General features: G+C 39.9%; 1 protein-coding gene across 3 annotated transcripts in view; it reads right to left on the bottom strand.

The window, feature by feature from the left end:
• Window positions 1–12,436, bottom strand: part of unc45b (unc-45 myosin chaperone B) — a 76,625-nt gene extending 64,189 nt beyond the window's left edge. Inside the window, exons 1-5 of one of the 3 annotated variants that reach the window (XM_060846060.1) lie at window positions 12,372–12,436; window positions 6,055–6,216; window positions 5,206–5,242; window positions 3,095–3,270; window positions 1,189–1,278 (exon numbers count right to left, since the gene is read on the bottom strand). In XM_060846060.1, the coding sequence (XP_060702043.1) occupies window positions 1,189–1,278; window positions 3,095–3,270; window positions 5,206–5,242; window positions 6,055–6,216; window positions 12,372–12,386 (480 nt within the window). In that variant the 5' untranslated portion in view covers window positions 12,387–12,436. Of the gene's footprint in view, window positions 1–1,188; window positions 1,279–3,094; window positions 3,271–5,205; window positions 5,243–6,054; window positions 6,217–10,882; window positions 10,943–11,373; window positions 11,441–12,371 lie in introns of those variants that run through there. The other 2 variants (XM_060846068.1, XM_060846077.1) reach the window with 2 other exon arrangements.
• Window positions 12,437–14,570: the final 2,134 nt, after the last annotated feature.

The raw sequence follows: 14,570 nt of genomic DNA, 5'->3' as shown, positions 1-14,570 counted from the left end.
CCAGCAAAAGATGGAGAGTGGCAGCTTTTGCGGGAACAACAGATGGTCCCCCAGTGTTGCTGAAACCTGCTAAATCCAGAAATTGGATTGGCAAGGATAATCTGACAGCCTAGACCAGGAAGGGGTGCTGAGCAATTTAGGAACTAGATTCAGGCAGGCGGAAGAGGTGGGCTAAAGTGGGAGCTAGCCTCGGGCAGACATCTCCAATGCACCCAAGTGGCCACCAAGAAGGTTCCCTCCTTTCTCAACAGTAGCAAGTTCAGCTAAAGCTGTTGGGTTTCCCATATGGCCTCTCCATTAATTAGCCACTTAAAGATCATAATAGGCTATAGGGCAATTTACCTCCCTCCGTCCCTGTAAAATTTCAGACAAGTTGGGAACTGGGGAATGGATGGTGGAAAGGCCAGGCACAGGTCTCATTTTGTCCTCCTAGCCTCCCATATTGTCAAGCCTGCAAGCAAGAGAGTGTAAAATGCAGCTCTTACATTTTGACATCCTTTTATCTTAGATCATTCATGCATTGTAAAACGGCACCTTTGTTTTGCAAGTCTAGGCCAATCAAGGACGTTATGGAGAAATGGTTTTGGAGGAGATTTGTTTACTCAAATTGTATGAGAGAAAAGGGACTTCAGTTGTATGGCAAGCCTGGGGCTTTCTTTCTCGGAAGAAAAAAGAAGTAGGGAAGATTTGATAGAGGCGTTCAAAATCTTGCAGGGTTTTCATCATAAGATGTTCACTGTAACAATTCCAACACCAAGTGTTTTTTTTTCATATAACTGAACTCCTTAATCCCTAGTGGCATTTTAGTAAATGTCCTCTGTGTCTTTTTCAGGGCTTTGACATCTTCCTTGATGTGTAGTGCTCAGAATACACCAGCTGAAACTATCTAACCAATAATTTATACATATTTAGTATATCTTCCTTGCTTTTATACAATAGGCCTCTGCTTATATAGCTGCAGGTCTCATCTGCCTTTTTAACATGCTTTTCAATGTTTTCTGCTGGTGTCAAAGTTACTCTATGTGCATACATCTCTAGGTCTCTGTGTTCTTGCATCCTTGTTAAAACTGAAGCATTTAGTCCATGTTCAGGGAGGTGGGAAGACCTAGAAAGAAGACGAGGTGAACACCTTGAAAAGAGCAATTCCCACTCTGCCAGCATATTGAAAAAATTGATAACTGGACACACCTTTTCCTTCCTTTCTTTGTCAATGTTCTCATCTAGCAAGATCTCAAACATCCGTTCGACCCTGGAATCTGTGGAGAACTGAATCTTTAGCTGTTGGAGGAAAACAATATATTGTTATTACTCCAAGCATAGTGAGTAAAATGTAAAAATTGTAAGTATAAAAGGTAAAATGCTTTACTTTAAAAAGTACAGACTTCAGACCATGTGAATGACCCATCTTGAAAGATCCAAAAGCATGTAATAGGATCTGTGTAAGAATGGGATCCTCCCTCATTCAATGGGCTGTCTCAGAGTTGACACACAGCTATGACCTGTTGCATCATCGTGTGAAGAATTATATTGACCTTTTCACCACAGAAACAAGCCTTTCTGTCCAGCTGCTCCATGCTGGTGTTTATGCTTCACTCGAGTTTCCTCATCTCACACTGTGAACACCATCTCCCCTCATGGGTTTGTCTAACCTCCCTTAAATATATCAGTATATTCCCCTCAATTACTCTGCATCATATAAAGTCCAACACTCTTCGCATGATAATGTTCTTCGGAATTCTTTCTTGATTGTCCTGTATTTAAAGACATTCATTTTGCTTTACCACCTTCCCCCCTCCCCTCCCACAAATCAAAATTATCTCCTGTCTTCCATCTGCTGTATCAAACACTTTAATAATTTTAGGAATCTCTAACAAGTCACCACTCGGGCTTCCATTTTGTAGAGAAAAGAGATCCAAGCTATTGAATCTTTCTTGATAGAATTAATCTTCAAGTTCTGAGTTTAGACTTTTGGATCTTTTCCACTATCAACATATACTTTTTAAAAAGTCATTGGTTACATACAGTATGGAAGCAGACCTCACGGTCCACACTGCTGCCTAGCAAGAGTCTCACTATACCTCCCGCAAAAAGAATAAAAGATGCCACCAATTGATCTCAACTTTGAGATGGGGCTCAACAAACTTAGAGTCATACAGTCATAGGGGTGTACAACACGGAAACAGCCCATTCAGTCCAACTTGTCCATGCTGACCAAATAAATCTAGTACCATTTGTCAGCATTTGGCCCATATCCCTCTAAACCCTTCCTATTCACGTACACATCCAGATGCTTTTTTAAATGTTGTAATTGTACCTGCCTTCACCACTTCCTTTGGCAGCTCATTCCATATACGCATCACCCTCTGCATGAAAAAGTTGCCCCTTAAGTCCCTTTTAAATCTTTCCCTTCCCACCTTAAATCTTTGTCCTCCAGCTTTGGACTCCCCTGGAGAAAAGACTGACTATTCGCCGTCTCTGTGCCCCTTACGATTTTATAAACTTCTCTCAGCCTCAGACGCTCCAGGCAAAAGAGCCCCAGCCTATTCTGCCTCTCCCTATAGCTCAAGCCCTCCAAACCTGGCAACATCCTTGTAAGTTTTTTCTGAACCCTTTCAAGTTTCACAACAGCTTTCTTACAGCAGGGAGACCAAAGTTGAATTTATTATATAGAAATTAGATCTGTTCACATTACTTCAATTGTGGATAATTCCTGTTTCCTGAATTTAAATGATTATTATTTGAATGTAGGCAAAGGAGTTGGACAAATAAAAATGGCAAGGGATGGCATTGTTCCACTTACATTACACAGCAACAAATGTTCAAAGTTGCAAACCATTGTAATGATGCAGAATTTTCAAAACATTGATGACTATTTTGACAGGTTTGTTGACATTTTACTTCAAAAAGAAGAATTTGTTTAAAGTCTGAAATTTGTAAAGTTGTCCATTAACCTTAAAAATATATTTTTCAGAGGGCTTGGGTGGATATCATACCAAGAGATAAAAGAATCGCCCTTGAATTATTACTTCAATTCTCCAGATGTAGCACTAAAGCTGTACTGTTTTAAATAAACAATTAATTTTTCAACTCTCACCTTCTCCTGAATGTCATGATTCAGACGTCGCAAGGTTTCTTGAAATGTTTTGTTATTAGGTTCCATGGTGGCACATCTCTGGACATCTTTGAAAGCTTGATCCAACTTCCCTAACTTCTCCAGTGCCTGACTACGCCTATAAAGTGCTTTGATGTCTGACGCATCCACATCAATAGCTGACAAGAGGAACAATATATTATTTTTTAAGATAAATACAAGTCAATCACCATTTGTCACAGTATAACAATAATTTATATATTTATTTATATAGTGCTCAATTGCGTTCAATTCCAGTTACCACATTACAGGAAGGATGTGGAGGTTTTGGGGAGGGTGCAGAAGAGGTTTGTAAGTATGCTGTCTAGATTAGAGGGTATGAGCTAGAAGGAGAGGCTAGAAAACTCTGGGTGTTTTCTAGGTATAGTGGATAGCAAAGAAGGTTACCTCTGAGTACAACAGGATCTTCATCAGATGGGCCAATGGACTGAGGAGTAGCAGATGTACTTTAATTTAGATAAATGTGAGGTGCTGCATTTTGGAAAGGCAAATCAGGGCAGGACTTATATACTTAATGGTAAGGTCGTGGTGAGTGTTACTGGACAAAGAGACCTTGGAGTGAAGGTTCATAGTTCCTTGAAGGTGGAATGCCAGGTAGATAGGCTTGTGCATTTGGTAGGCTTGCCTTTATTGCTCAGTGCATTGAGTATAGGAGTTGGGAGGTCATGTTGCGGTTGTACAGGACATTGGTTAGGCTACTTTTGGAATACTGCATTCAGTTCTGGTTTCCCTGCTATTGGAAGGATGTTGTGAAACTTGAAAGAGTTCAGAAAATAATTACAAGAATGTTGCCAGAAATGGAGGGTTTGAGGTATAGAAACAGGCTGAATAGGCTGGGGCTGTTTTCCCTAGAGTGTTGGAAGCTAAGGGATGACCTTATGGATGTTTATAAAATCATGAGGGGCATGGATTGGGTAAATAGACAATGTCTTTTCCCAGGGATGGGGTGAGTCCAAAACTACAGATCATAGATTTAAGGTGAGAGTGGAAAGATTTAAAAAGGGACTAAGGAACAACTTCTTTATGCAAAGGATGATGCATGTGTGGAATGAGTTGCCAGAGGAAGTGATGGAGGCTGGTACAATTACAACATTTAGAAGGCACCTGGATGGGTATATGAATAGAAAGAGTTTAGTGGCATATGGGCCAAATGCTGGCAAATGGTCCTAGATTTATTTAGGATATCTGGTCAGCATGGACAAATTGTACCACAGTCTGTTTCTGTGCTGTATAGCTTTACGACTGAGTCTGGAACAGTAGAGGTTGAGGGGAAACTTGATAGCAGTCTATAAAATTGTGAGATGCATAGATAGGGTTGGCGGTCAGAATCTTTTCCCCCGAGTTGTGATGTCTAATACTAGAAGGCATGCATTTAAGATGAGAGGGGGGAAAGTTCAAAAGAGATGTGAAGAGCATGTTTCTTTACACAGAGAGTGGTAGGAGTCTAGAACACATGGCCAGGAGTAGAGGTGGAGGCAGATACGATAGAGAAGTTTAAGGAACTTTTAGACAATCACATGAATATGCAAGGAATGAAGGGATATTGACTAAGGGCAGGCAGAAGGGATTAGTTTAATTCGGCATCACAGTCGGCACAGCATCATGGGCCAAAGGGCCCATTCCAGTGCTGTACTATTCTATGTTCTCTAGTGCTTTTCCTATAGTGGGACATCCCACACATTTTACAGGAGTATTATTAGATAGAATTTGGCATTGTGTGGTGTAAAGTGATGTTGGGATAGGTAACCGAAAGTTTATATAAAGTGTTGAGTTTTAAGGACCAACTTAAAGGGCGAGGGTAACAGTGAGAGTGATATTGATAGAATTCAAAGCTTAGAGGCCAGGCAGCTGAAGGCATGCCTACCAGTGTTGGAATGATGGAAATTCGGGATCCATCAGATTCCACAATTGGCAGAGAGCAGATAACTAGAGGGCTGTGAGGCTGGAAGAGATTATGGAGATGGGAAGGGGTAGGAGCCATATAGGGATTTAAAAACAAGGATGACAATTTTAAAATCAAAGCATTGTCAGTTTGAAAAATGAGGTTGCTTTACCTTTTGAGGCATCTGAGGCAGCAGGCACATAATTTTCCTTTAAGGAAGAAGAAGAGATAAGGAGGTTTTAATATGACCAGTGGATGTTATGATCTTTCTAAGCCATCTTTCATACAGTTCACTGCAATATAGTTAAAAATATTGGTCAAAACAATTGATGACCCTCCAGCCAATACAAACAGCTCCTCCTTACTTGCTATATTGAAGCTCTTAATAATTTTGAATGCCTTTATCAAATCTCCTCATACCATTCTCTGTTGTAAGGACAACAATGCCAGCTTTTCTGGCCTCCCAACACTGTAGAAAGTCTTTTCACTTGTTTGGCCTCCAGGGTAGTAACAGTGATGATGGTCACTTAAACAGATGCATCACATTGATGGAGGAAAAGGTTAACTTTTATGGGCTCATTCCTGCCAGTTTGTTGAATGACAATCTGATACTTATCCCTGGGAATTATAATGGAGGCGTACCATGAACAGTTACTTTATACAGACATAAATATATGGTCCTTATAATGAAATTGTTAATGGATGTAAAGGGCCATGTTAATGATTTCACCACAAATTGGCAACAGGGAAAGTTCCACCCACCCATCCTGCAATTTTATACTCCGGGAAACCAAAGTTCAGCTGCAAGATTGATATATGCGACCTTCAATTTCAGACTGAAATCTGCCATGTTGCATTGTAATTGAGTTAGACCACCCACATTATTTCGTTTACACTCACTCAGTGATATCAATATGTATGTGTCACTTTAATTGCATCCAAATACCAAAACACAGAATGAATGAGCATTCGCCAATAATGACGTTAGTCGTTTCGTGGAAAAAGAACGTTGAGATCAGACCTTTTTCAAATGACATGCTGCTCGGTTTCTATAAAGTACAGCTAGGACTTTCTTGTCCTTGGTCAGTTGAATAGCTTTTGTGTAGCATTCAATTGCTTTGTCATAGTCTTTGTTCTGAAAGCATTCATTGCCATTCTCCTTTAATTGAAGTGGATCCTCCATCTGAAAGCAACGTTAAGCAGAAAGGTTACATAAAAAAGATAATCAAATTGCAAGAGAAAGCAGCGCTGAAATATAGTCTGAGGGCAGCCATTCAATTCTTTTGTTGGTTTTTCTGCTTGCTATGTGCTGAATGGACAAGTGTCACTGCAAGGAGGGAACTACATGGGCCTGCATAGGATTAAAACATTTCACACTCTATGCAAGTTCAGCTTTCCAGCTCCCTATATAAAGAATGGGTACTTCTGTTATATACCTTAAAGTAATTATTGAATTCTCACACTCGTGTGGGTGTTAACTGCATTATTCATAAATTCACAGAATGATACAGCACAGAAGGTGGCCATTTGGCCCACTTTGTCTGTGCCAACTGTTTGAAAGAGCTCTCCAATTAGTGCTTTCCTTTTTCTCCACCATTCTGTGAATTTTTCTCCTTTCCAGTGATTAGAAACATTCCCCTTTTGAAAGTTCCTATTGAATTTGCTTCCATCGCCCTTTCATGCAGTGCTTTCTAGGTCAAATCAACTCGCAGCATAAAAAAGAAACTCCTCCAAGTTTGTTCCTCTCTTTGTTCTGTAGTAAGACATGGACAATAACAGGATGTAGATTTATCGTAAATCTACATCCTCTAATTCCCCATATTTGCTTTATTAAATAACATTCATAAGTATGAATATCTCTATTTTAACCAAGTTAAAAATCACACAACACCAGGTTTTATTCCAACAGGTTTAACTGGACACACAAGCTTTCAGAGTGCTGCTCCTTCATCAGAGTGGTTGTTTGTACACACTCTATTCTAAAGAGTAAAATGTCAGCCTCAGCTCTCAACTCATAAGAAAACTCTTTTCCCAGTTCTATTCTAGTCAATCTCTTCTACACCTTTTCTTTGGCTTTGCCCTCCTTCCTAATGACACACAAATAAGTGGGAAGGCAAGTGGTTAGAATAATGCATTGAGCCTCCAGAGGGATATTCACAGGTAAGTGAGTGAGCAAACAGTGGGCAGATGGAATATAATGTAGGGAAATGTGAAGTTACGCACTTTGGCAAAAGAATAGAGGAGTCAGTGGATAAAGTAGCTACAGAACAGAGGGATTTGGGAGTCTTCATCCATGAAGCACAAAAAACAAACTAACATCCAAGTTCAATAAGAAACCAGGAAGGCAAGTGGAATATTGATTTTTATTTCAAAGGGAATGGAATATGAGACCAGGTAGGCTTTGCTGAAACTATACAAGTCAATAATCACATCATAACGGGAATACTATGAACAGGTTATGGCCTCTTATCTAAAGAAAGATATTCGTGGTTGTCCAGAGGAGGTTCACTAGGCTTACACCAGGGACTGTCTTATGTCTTATCCTTATAAGAGTGGGCGTGATCAGGTCGCAATTTAGAAGAATAATGGCAACCTTACTGAGATATTTCAGATTCTTAGAGGCCTTAACAGGATAGATGTGGAAAGATTTTTTTTACCTCTTATGGGAGAATCTAGGACCAGACAGCATCATCTCAGGGTAAGAGGCTGAGAAGGAACTTTTTCTTTCACAGCATAGTGAATCTGTGGAATTCTTTACCATAGAGGGCTGTCGATGTTGGTTTGTTAAGTATATTCAGGAGGGAGACAAATGTTCACTCGGTAAGAGAATCAAGGACTATAAGGTATAGACAAGCAAGTAAAGTTAAGGATGATCAGATCTGCTGTAACGTCATTGAATGGTGGTGCAGACTCAATGGGATGGGCTGAATTTACTATGTTCTGCACCTATGACTTATGTAAAGTATTTTGCCAGAATTAGGCACAGACTGTGTCTATGAATTGGGGAACTGAAGCAGCAATTTTCAGATGCTGCATGGTAAACTCTAATGTTTCCTTCATTGCTTCATGCCATCTGTTGGTGGGATACAGCCGTGCAATATTGGGGTGTCGGGATTCCTCTAAACATCTTTTGTTGGGCTTCGTTCTTACAAGATGCAGTGAACTACCTCCTACAACCTAGGGCTTGTACCAACCTTGAGTGTAAAGGAAAGCTAAGGTACAATTGAGAAGGAACTGCAGTGCGCTAGACCTCCAACCATTATCTCCGTGACGTATGTCATGTTTCAACATTCTTTTCCTGTAAATGGCTGTGTGTAAGTCATTATCTGATGTTATGTTTGACCTAGCAAGCTTTCCCTTACCCTCCACTACCTGCACCCCCGCCCCCTGCACCTCATTCCTCAACAATTAAGAAGTATTTTCTTTAAATGTGCAATTTGTTAACCAGTAGGTTTTATGTTATTTCTAAATGATTACTTGGAATAAATCACGCTTAATGCAGTTAAATCTCCCAAGGCAATCAGGCACAGGTTTCACACTATGCTACATTAAGTGACGTTAGAACAGGTGACCACAAGCTTGGCCAAATAGATTTTATATCAGATGAAGAGAGTGCAGGGAAATGCCATCAAAACTTGCCCTTTCCTGCTTGCTGCACAGCATTTGGAAAAAAGTTATTGCGGGTGGGGTTATGGTGAAAAAAAAATCTATTGCAAACATTTGCCAATTAATTGTTTGATCCCAAAGGCAGTAGGCTAGGAGATGACCTGGGGGGTGCAGTGAGAGAGAGAGACTCACTGAAATCCTTGTAGAGGGAGGAAGAGAGCTTCTTCAAGGAAGGCATCCTTGCAAGAGGATTCGCAGTAGGTTATAACCTACTGCGAATCCTCTTGCAAGGATGCCTTCCTTGAAGAAGCTCTCTTCCTTCCTAACCTACTGCGAATCCTCTTGCAATGATCCCAAAGGCAATCAAACATACCCCATGAAACCATGATGGCTGGGCCTGGTATATTTAATATCCCAAGCATATCAGCTCCAATAAATCCCAGCAACAGAGAAAAGAACAATTTGTATTTCTCACACTTCACAATTTCAGGGCATTGTAGAGTGCTTTGCAGTTAAGTGAATACTTTTGATGTGTTTAGATGTAGAAAGCACAGCAACCAATTTACACACAGCAAGCTCCTTCAACATGATAATGAGTAGATATCCAACCTTAGTGATGTCAGTTGATGGATGAATATTGACAGAAGAAATTCCCTGATAGATTAGATTAGATTAGATTCCCTACAGTGTGGAAACAGACCCTTCGGCCCAACAGTCTACACCGACCCTCCGAAAAGTAACCCACCCAGACCCATTTCCCTCTGACTAAGGCACCTAACACTATGGGCAATTTAGCATGGCCAATTCACCTTACTTGCACATCTTTGGATTGTGGGAGGAAACCAGAGTACCCGGAGGAAACCCACTCAGACAAGGGGAGAATATGCAAACTCCACACATGCAGTTACCCGAGGCTGGAATCGGACCTGGACCCTGGTGCTGTGAGGTAGCAGTACTAACCACTGAGTCACCATGCTGCCCCGATAGTCTTCAAAGAAATGCTAAGGATCATTTATACCTGCCTAAAAGGACAGACTCCTCAGTTTATCAATTTAACAGATTTCCTCCATTAAAGTTCAGTTCAAGAATCTCTTTAGTGTGCTGCTCTGCAAAGGACCAACCCAGACGTTACTCTGAAGTGGGACTTGAACCCACAACCATCTGAAAATGCAACCCAATAAGCCATACGTAGCTCTGACACTTTGTAGGTCAAAGCTAAAATTCACACAACACCAGGTTATAGTTGGCATTTCTCTTGGCGAAATCACATTTTCAAGAACTATGTCATTTAAAATTTCAGAGCAAAACATATTGGGAACTATCCTGTTTATTTTTCAATTATGAGAAAATATAGCTGTGAGAAGAAAGGCATGATGCAGTGCTTTTCAAATTTATTTATAACACTATTTGGACATTCGCATTGAAATTTGCCCCGACAACCTATTACATATTATATTTCACTTGGTTTTGTAATGTTTTGCTCCTTAAAAGGAAATAGGATTTATCCATTTACTGCTATCTCATGAATTCTGTGACGTACAAACAGCCAACTTTATTCTTTCCCAAACCCAAAGTCTCCTCTTCAATTAACCTTTCTCCCTGAAAAAATTAAGCTCCAAACCATATTTAGGAATGATTTTATCTAAGAGCATTTCAAATGAGTTACGGCTTCAGGCTCATGTGTATCAACAAAACTGAAGAATCATATTTATAACATTCAGTTCCTACTGTTCCTTTTTGCTTTAATTCAACAGAAACTCAACTCGAATTCACCAACGTTGATCAGAAAAGGACAATGTGAATCCAGCTGAATACTAACTTTGTATGTGAATCACCATTTTGTTTCTTGCAAAACTAAATTGAACAGACACGTGCTCGCTGTTTATTTATTTTTTTTGGAGTTGTTCTGATAGATTATATTCCCATTAGGTTGCCGAGAAAGATCAAATGTTCTCCCCAGTTCAGATCCTTTTGAAGTTATTGTTTGTGTCTCAGCAAGACTTACATCGGAAAATGAAACAAAAACATTTCTCAAACTCTCATCACCGAAGGTCAGAGAGCTGAGATTTCACTCTGCAGGCAGGAATGCTGCTATCACAAGTCCCTTTTATATTCTAATCACAATCTGTGCCAAACCAAAACACTTTGAGAAAGTCTGAGCAGCTAACATTTCGTCACTGCCATTATAAACACAACAAAAACAACCAAACTAAAATGGTTTCTACTATCTTTGTCGAGCTTACCAGCCTGAAACTGTGAACAGTAGAACAGCAGCAAAGGAAGGTCTCATTTATAAAATTCACAATCCCACATGGTTAATGCTTATCTTGCTAACTTCAGTGCCTCAGAACCTACCATATTTGGGCGGCATTTGCTGAGAGTGTGCCCTCCCTAACAATTGTCCAAAAAGTATTTAATTGTTAGTTCAGTTGGCTACATCAAAACTTCATTGAACTTTTGTAATTTTATGCAATTTAAAGTAAAAAGAACTTGAAGCCAGACATCAGATTATATTTAAGGACATGAATGATTAAGGTGGAGGTCTGCAATAGAACTGAGAAAGATCCTATTTAAGCTGGGCTATAACCTTGCTGCCCACCTGCTTTTCCTATTTTGAACTTTGTTTTTCTTTAGTATTTTATTCTTTTTACTTGTACTTTTTCAGACATTTGCCAATTAACTGATTGAAAGAAGTAAAAAACATCAAATACAAAGTTCCGAAAAAGGTTCTTACGTCTGCAGTTGACTTGTTGAAGGTGTAGCACCAATTTGATCTGGATATTGTATGCAGCGTCACACTTCTTCTAATCTGGCCTGTTCAGTTCATATATATCTCACTGAAATGGGCCAAGGCCAGAGTAATGATAAAGGCACCAGTGGGGGCATTTATTGATCCCAGAAAACCTATACATTAACAACTACTTTGCAAATAATCAGCGGATGACATTAATACATTCAATGTGAAAACAATAATACCATATGAAACTAATCATAGGGCCATTTGGATTCAATTGTCTCAAAATAGTTTATATGCAATGTTTACCAGACCCCTTTTAAATGAAGTTAGCGCTGTCCGTTTCTATTTTGAGAACAGCCAGACAGCTGAGGATTGGGAACAAATGGTATGACTGATAGCGAGACAACTGTTAACAGCTGCCTCTTCCAGAGATTTCTGGTAACTTCCAGAAAGGTGACTTTTTTTTTCAATGCATTCATTGGCATACGTCACTAGGATTAAAACACATCTTCCTGACTTCTCTTGAATTTTCTGAAGGAAGTGAAACTCAATATGCACGCAGCTAGTAGTGCTGCACAAACATAAGTTGTAGTTGTTAGAGCGTGTGACAGAATTAACTAAGAGGCTGTGGCCTTGTGATATTATCATTAGCCTATTAATCCAGAAACTCAGCTAATGTTCTGGGATCTAGGTTCAAATCCCATGATGACAGTTGGTGGAATTTGAATTCAATTTACAGAATCTGGAATCTTAAATTCATCATCTAATGATGACCATTGTCAATTGTTGGAAAAACCCATCTGATTCACTAATGACCTTTAGGGAATGAAATCTGCCATCTTCCATGGTCTGGCCTACATGTGATTCCAGATACACAGCAATGAGGTTGACTGTCACCTGTCCTCTGGGAAATTCTTCATTTATTGCTGGGGTGACCAAAGAGGCCCACATCACACGAGTGAACTAAAAAAAAACAAAATACTGTTAAATCTCACCTTTCGATGAATCATATGGATAGATGTTCTGAATAGTAGCCAATGATTATCGGACGTAGCAGAGGCATGATTGAAATCTTGAGCACAGGGATGTCATTAAGCATTGCCAATCATCCCGATTTCTCTGGCATCTGCAGGAATGAAAGATTAATGTCTTAGAAATTACTCAGGACAATTAGTCCTCAGGCCTCTATGTAATAGGGAGCCTAAATTTCCCTGCTGTTTTCTTCAGGGCAACATCTCAGCCAACCACAGTAAACTTACCACCCAATCAATGCCCTTTCCTCCAGTAATATAAACTGTTTTGATCATTTCAAATTTGGCATTCGTGCATTTGTCCTGGTATATACAAAACAAGAAGCTTAAGGAACATGTCTCTTTTTTGGCAATAAAAGATTGTTCTTTTGACACATACACAACTTCTTAATAGTTTAATGCTCACTGTACTCAGCTAGGCAGATTTTCACACAAAATGGGCATCCAGAGTTTCTAGGGAACTAATGTCCAATCCAAAGTTCTTTTATTGACCAAAGTACATTTTTCATTTGTAACATTTTTATGCCACTCCTACAGTTATTTCCTGAGTAGATTTTTTTTGCAATATTTAAAGATCTTTTATGGTAATTTTACTGCAATTTTTCCTGCAGCAACTCCAATCTTAGCCACAATGATTTCACCAATGGAATACCGGTATATCTGTTTTCTGTACAGAACAAATGGAAAAAAGAAACAACTTGCATTGTTATAGCACCTCTCAGAACAATAGAAAGATAATAAAATGCTTTACAGCAAGTGATTGCCCTTGTCATGAAGGTTACATTTGAGGACCCTGGCAAAACTGGAGTCAATGGGAATCAAGGAGAAAACTTACTGTCAGTTGGTTCAGAATTGGCACAAAGGAAGATGGTTGTGGTCATTGGAGATTAATCATCTCAGTTTCAGGACATCTCTTCAGGAGTGTGTCAGAGTACTGTCCTAGGCCCAAACATTTAAGTTACTTCACTGATGATCTACCCTCCAACATAAGATCAGAATTGGGGATGTTTGCTGCAGTTTGCATAATGCTCAGAATATTTGTAAATCATCAGACCTAGACAATATGCAGCCTTAGGCTGAAAAATGGGCAGTAACATTCACATCATGCAAGTTTGGGTGGCACAGTGACTCAGTATGTAGCACTGCTTCCTCACAGCACCATGGACTCAGGGGCAATTCCAGCCTCAGGCAGCTGTCTGTGTGCGGTTTGCACATTCTCTCTGTGCCTGTGTGGATTTCCTCCGGATGCTCTGGTTTTCAAAGATGTGTAGGTTAGATGATGGGCTGAATGGCCTGCTGCCACACTGTAGGGTTTCTATGATTGTTGCAGGTTCCAGGGTTTAGATCTTTCACTAAGATCAGGGAAGGTGGTAAAAGATGGGGAGGTGTGGCTTTGTTTGTCAAGAATGGTATAACGGTGGCTGGAAGAACATTTGACGAGGACTCGTCTAATGAGGTGGTATGGGCTGAGGTTAGAAACAGGAGAGGAGAGGACACACTGCTGGGAGTATTTTTTATAGGCCTCTGCAAAGTTCCAGGGATGTGGAGGACAGGATTGGAAAATAAATTTTGGGCAGGAGTAAAAGGAACAGGGTGGTCATTATGGGGGACTTTAACTTTCCCAACATTGACTGGAAATGCTATAACTCTAGAATGTCGGATGGAACACTTTTTATCCAATATGTGGAGGAGGGTTTCCTGACACAGTATATTGAAGGGCCGACAAGAGGGGAGACTACACTGGATCTGGTACTTGGTAATGAGTCAGTCAGGTGTTTGATTTAGTGGTAGGTGAACACTTTGGAGAGAGTGACCATAATTCGGTTATGTTTAGTTTAGCGATAGAAAAGAATAGGTACATGAACAGGGCAAGAGTTATAGATAGGGGAAAGGCAATTATAATGCTATTAGGCAAGACTTTGGAGGCATAAAATGGGGCAGCAAAATGCAGGGATGGGGACAATGGAAATGTGGAGCTGGTTTAAGGAATAAATATTGCGTGTCTTTGATAGGTCAAGCAAGGAGGAAGTGATAAGGTAAGAGAACCAAGGTTAATGAGGCGATGAAGAGGTACAGAGTAGCTAGAAAGGATTTAAAGAGAGAGTTAAAAAGAGCAAGGAGGAGACATGAGCAGTCTTTAGCAGGTAGAATAAAGGAAAACCC

This window comes from Hemiscyllium ocellatum, chromosome 2 (genome assembly GCF_020745735.1).
Source record: "Hemiscyllium ocellatum isolate sHemOce1 chromosome 2, sHemOce1.pat.X.cur, whole genome shotgun sequence".
Lineage (NCBI taxonomy): Eukaryota > Metazoa > Chordata > Chondrichthyes > Orectolobiformes > Hemiscylliidae > Hemiscyllium > Hemiscyllium ocellatum.
This window is presented reverse-complemented; position numbering and strand designations above follow the sequence as displayed.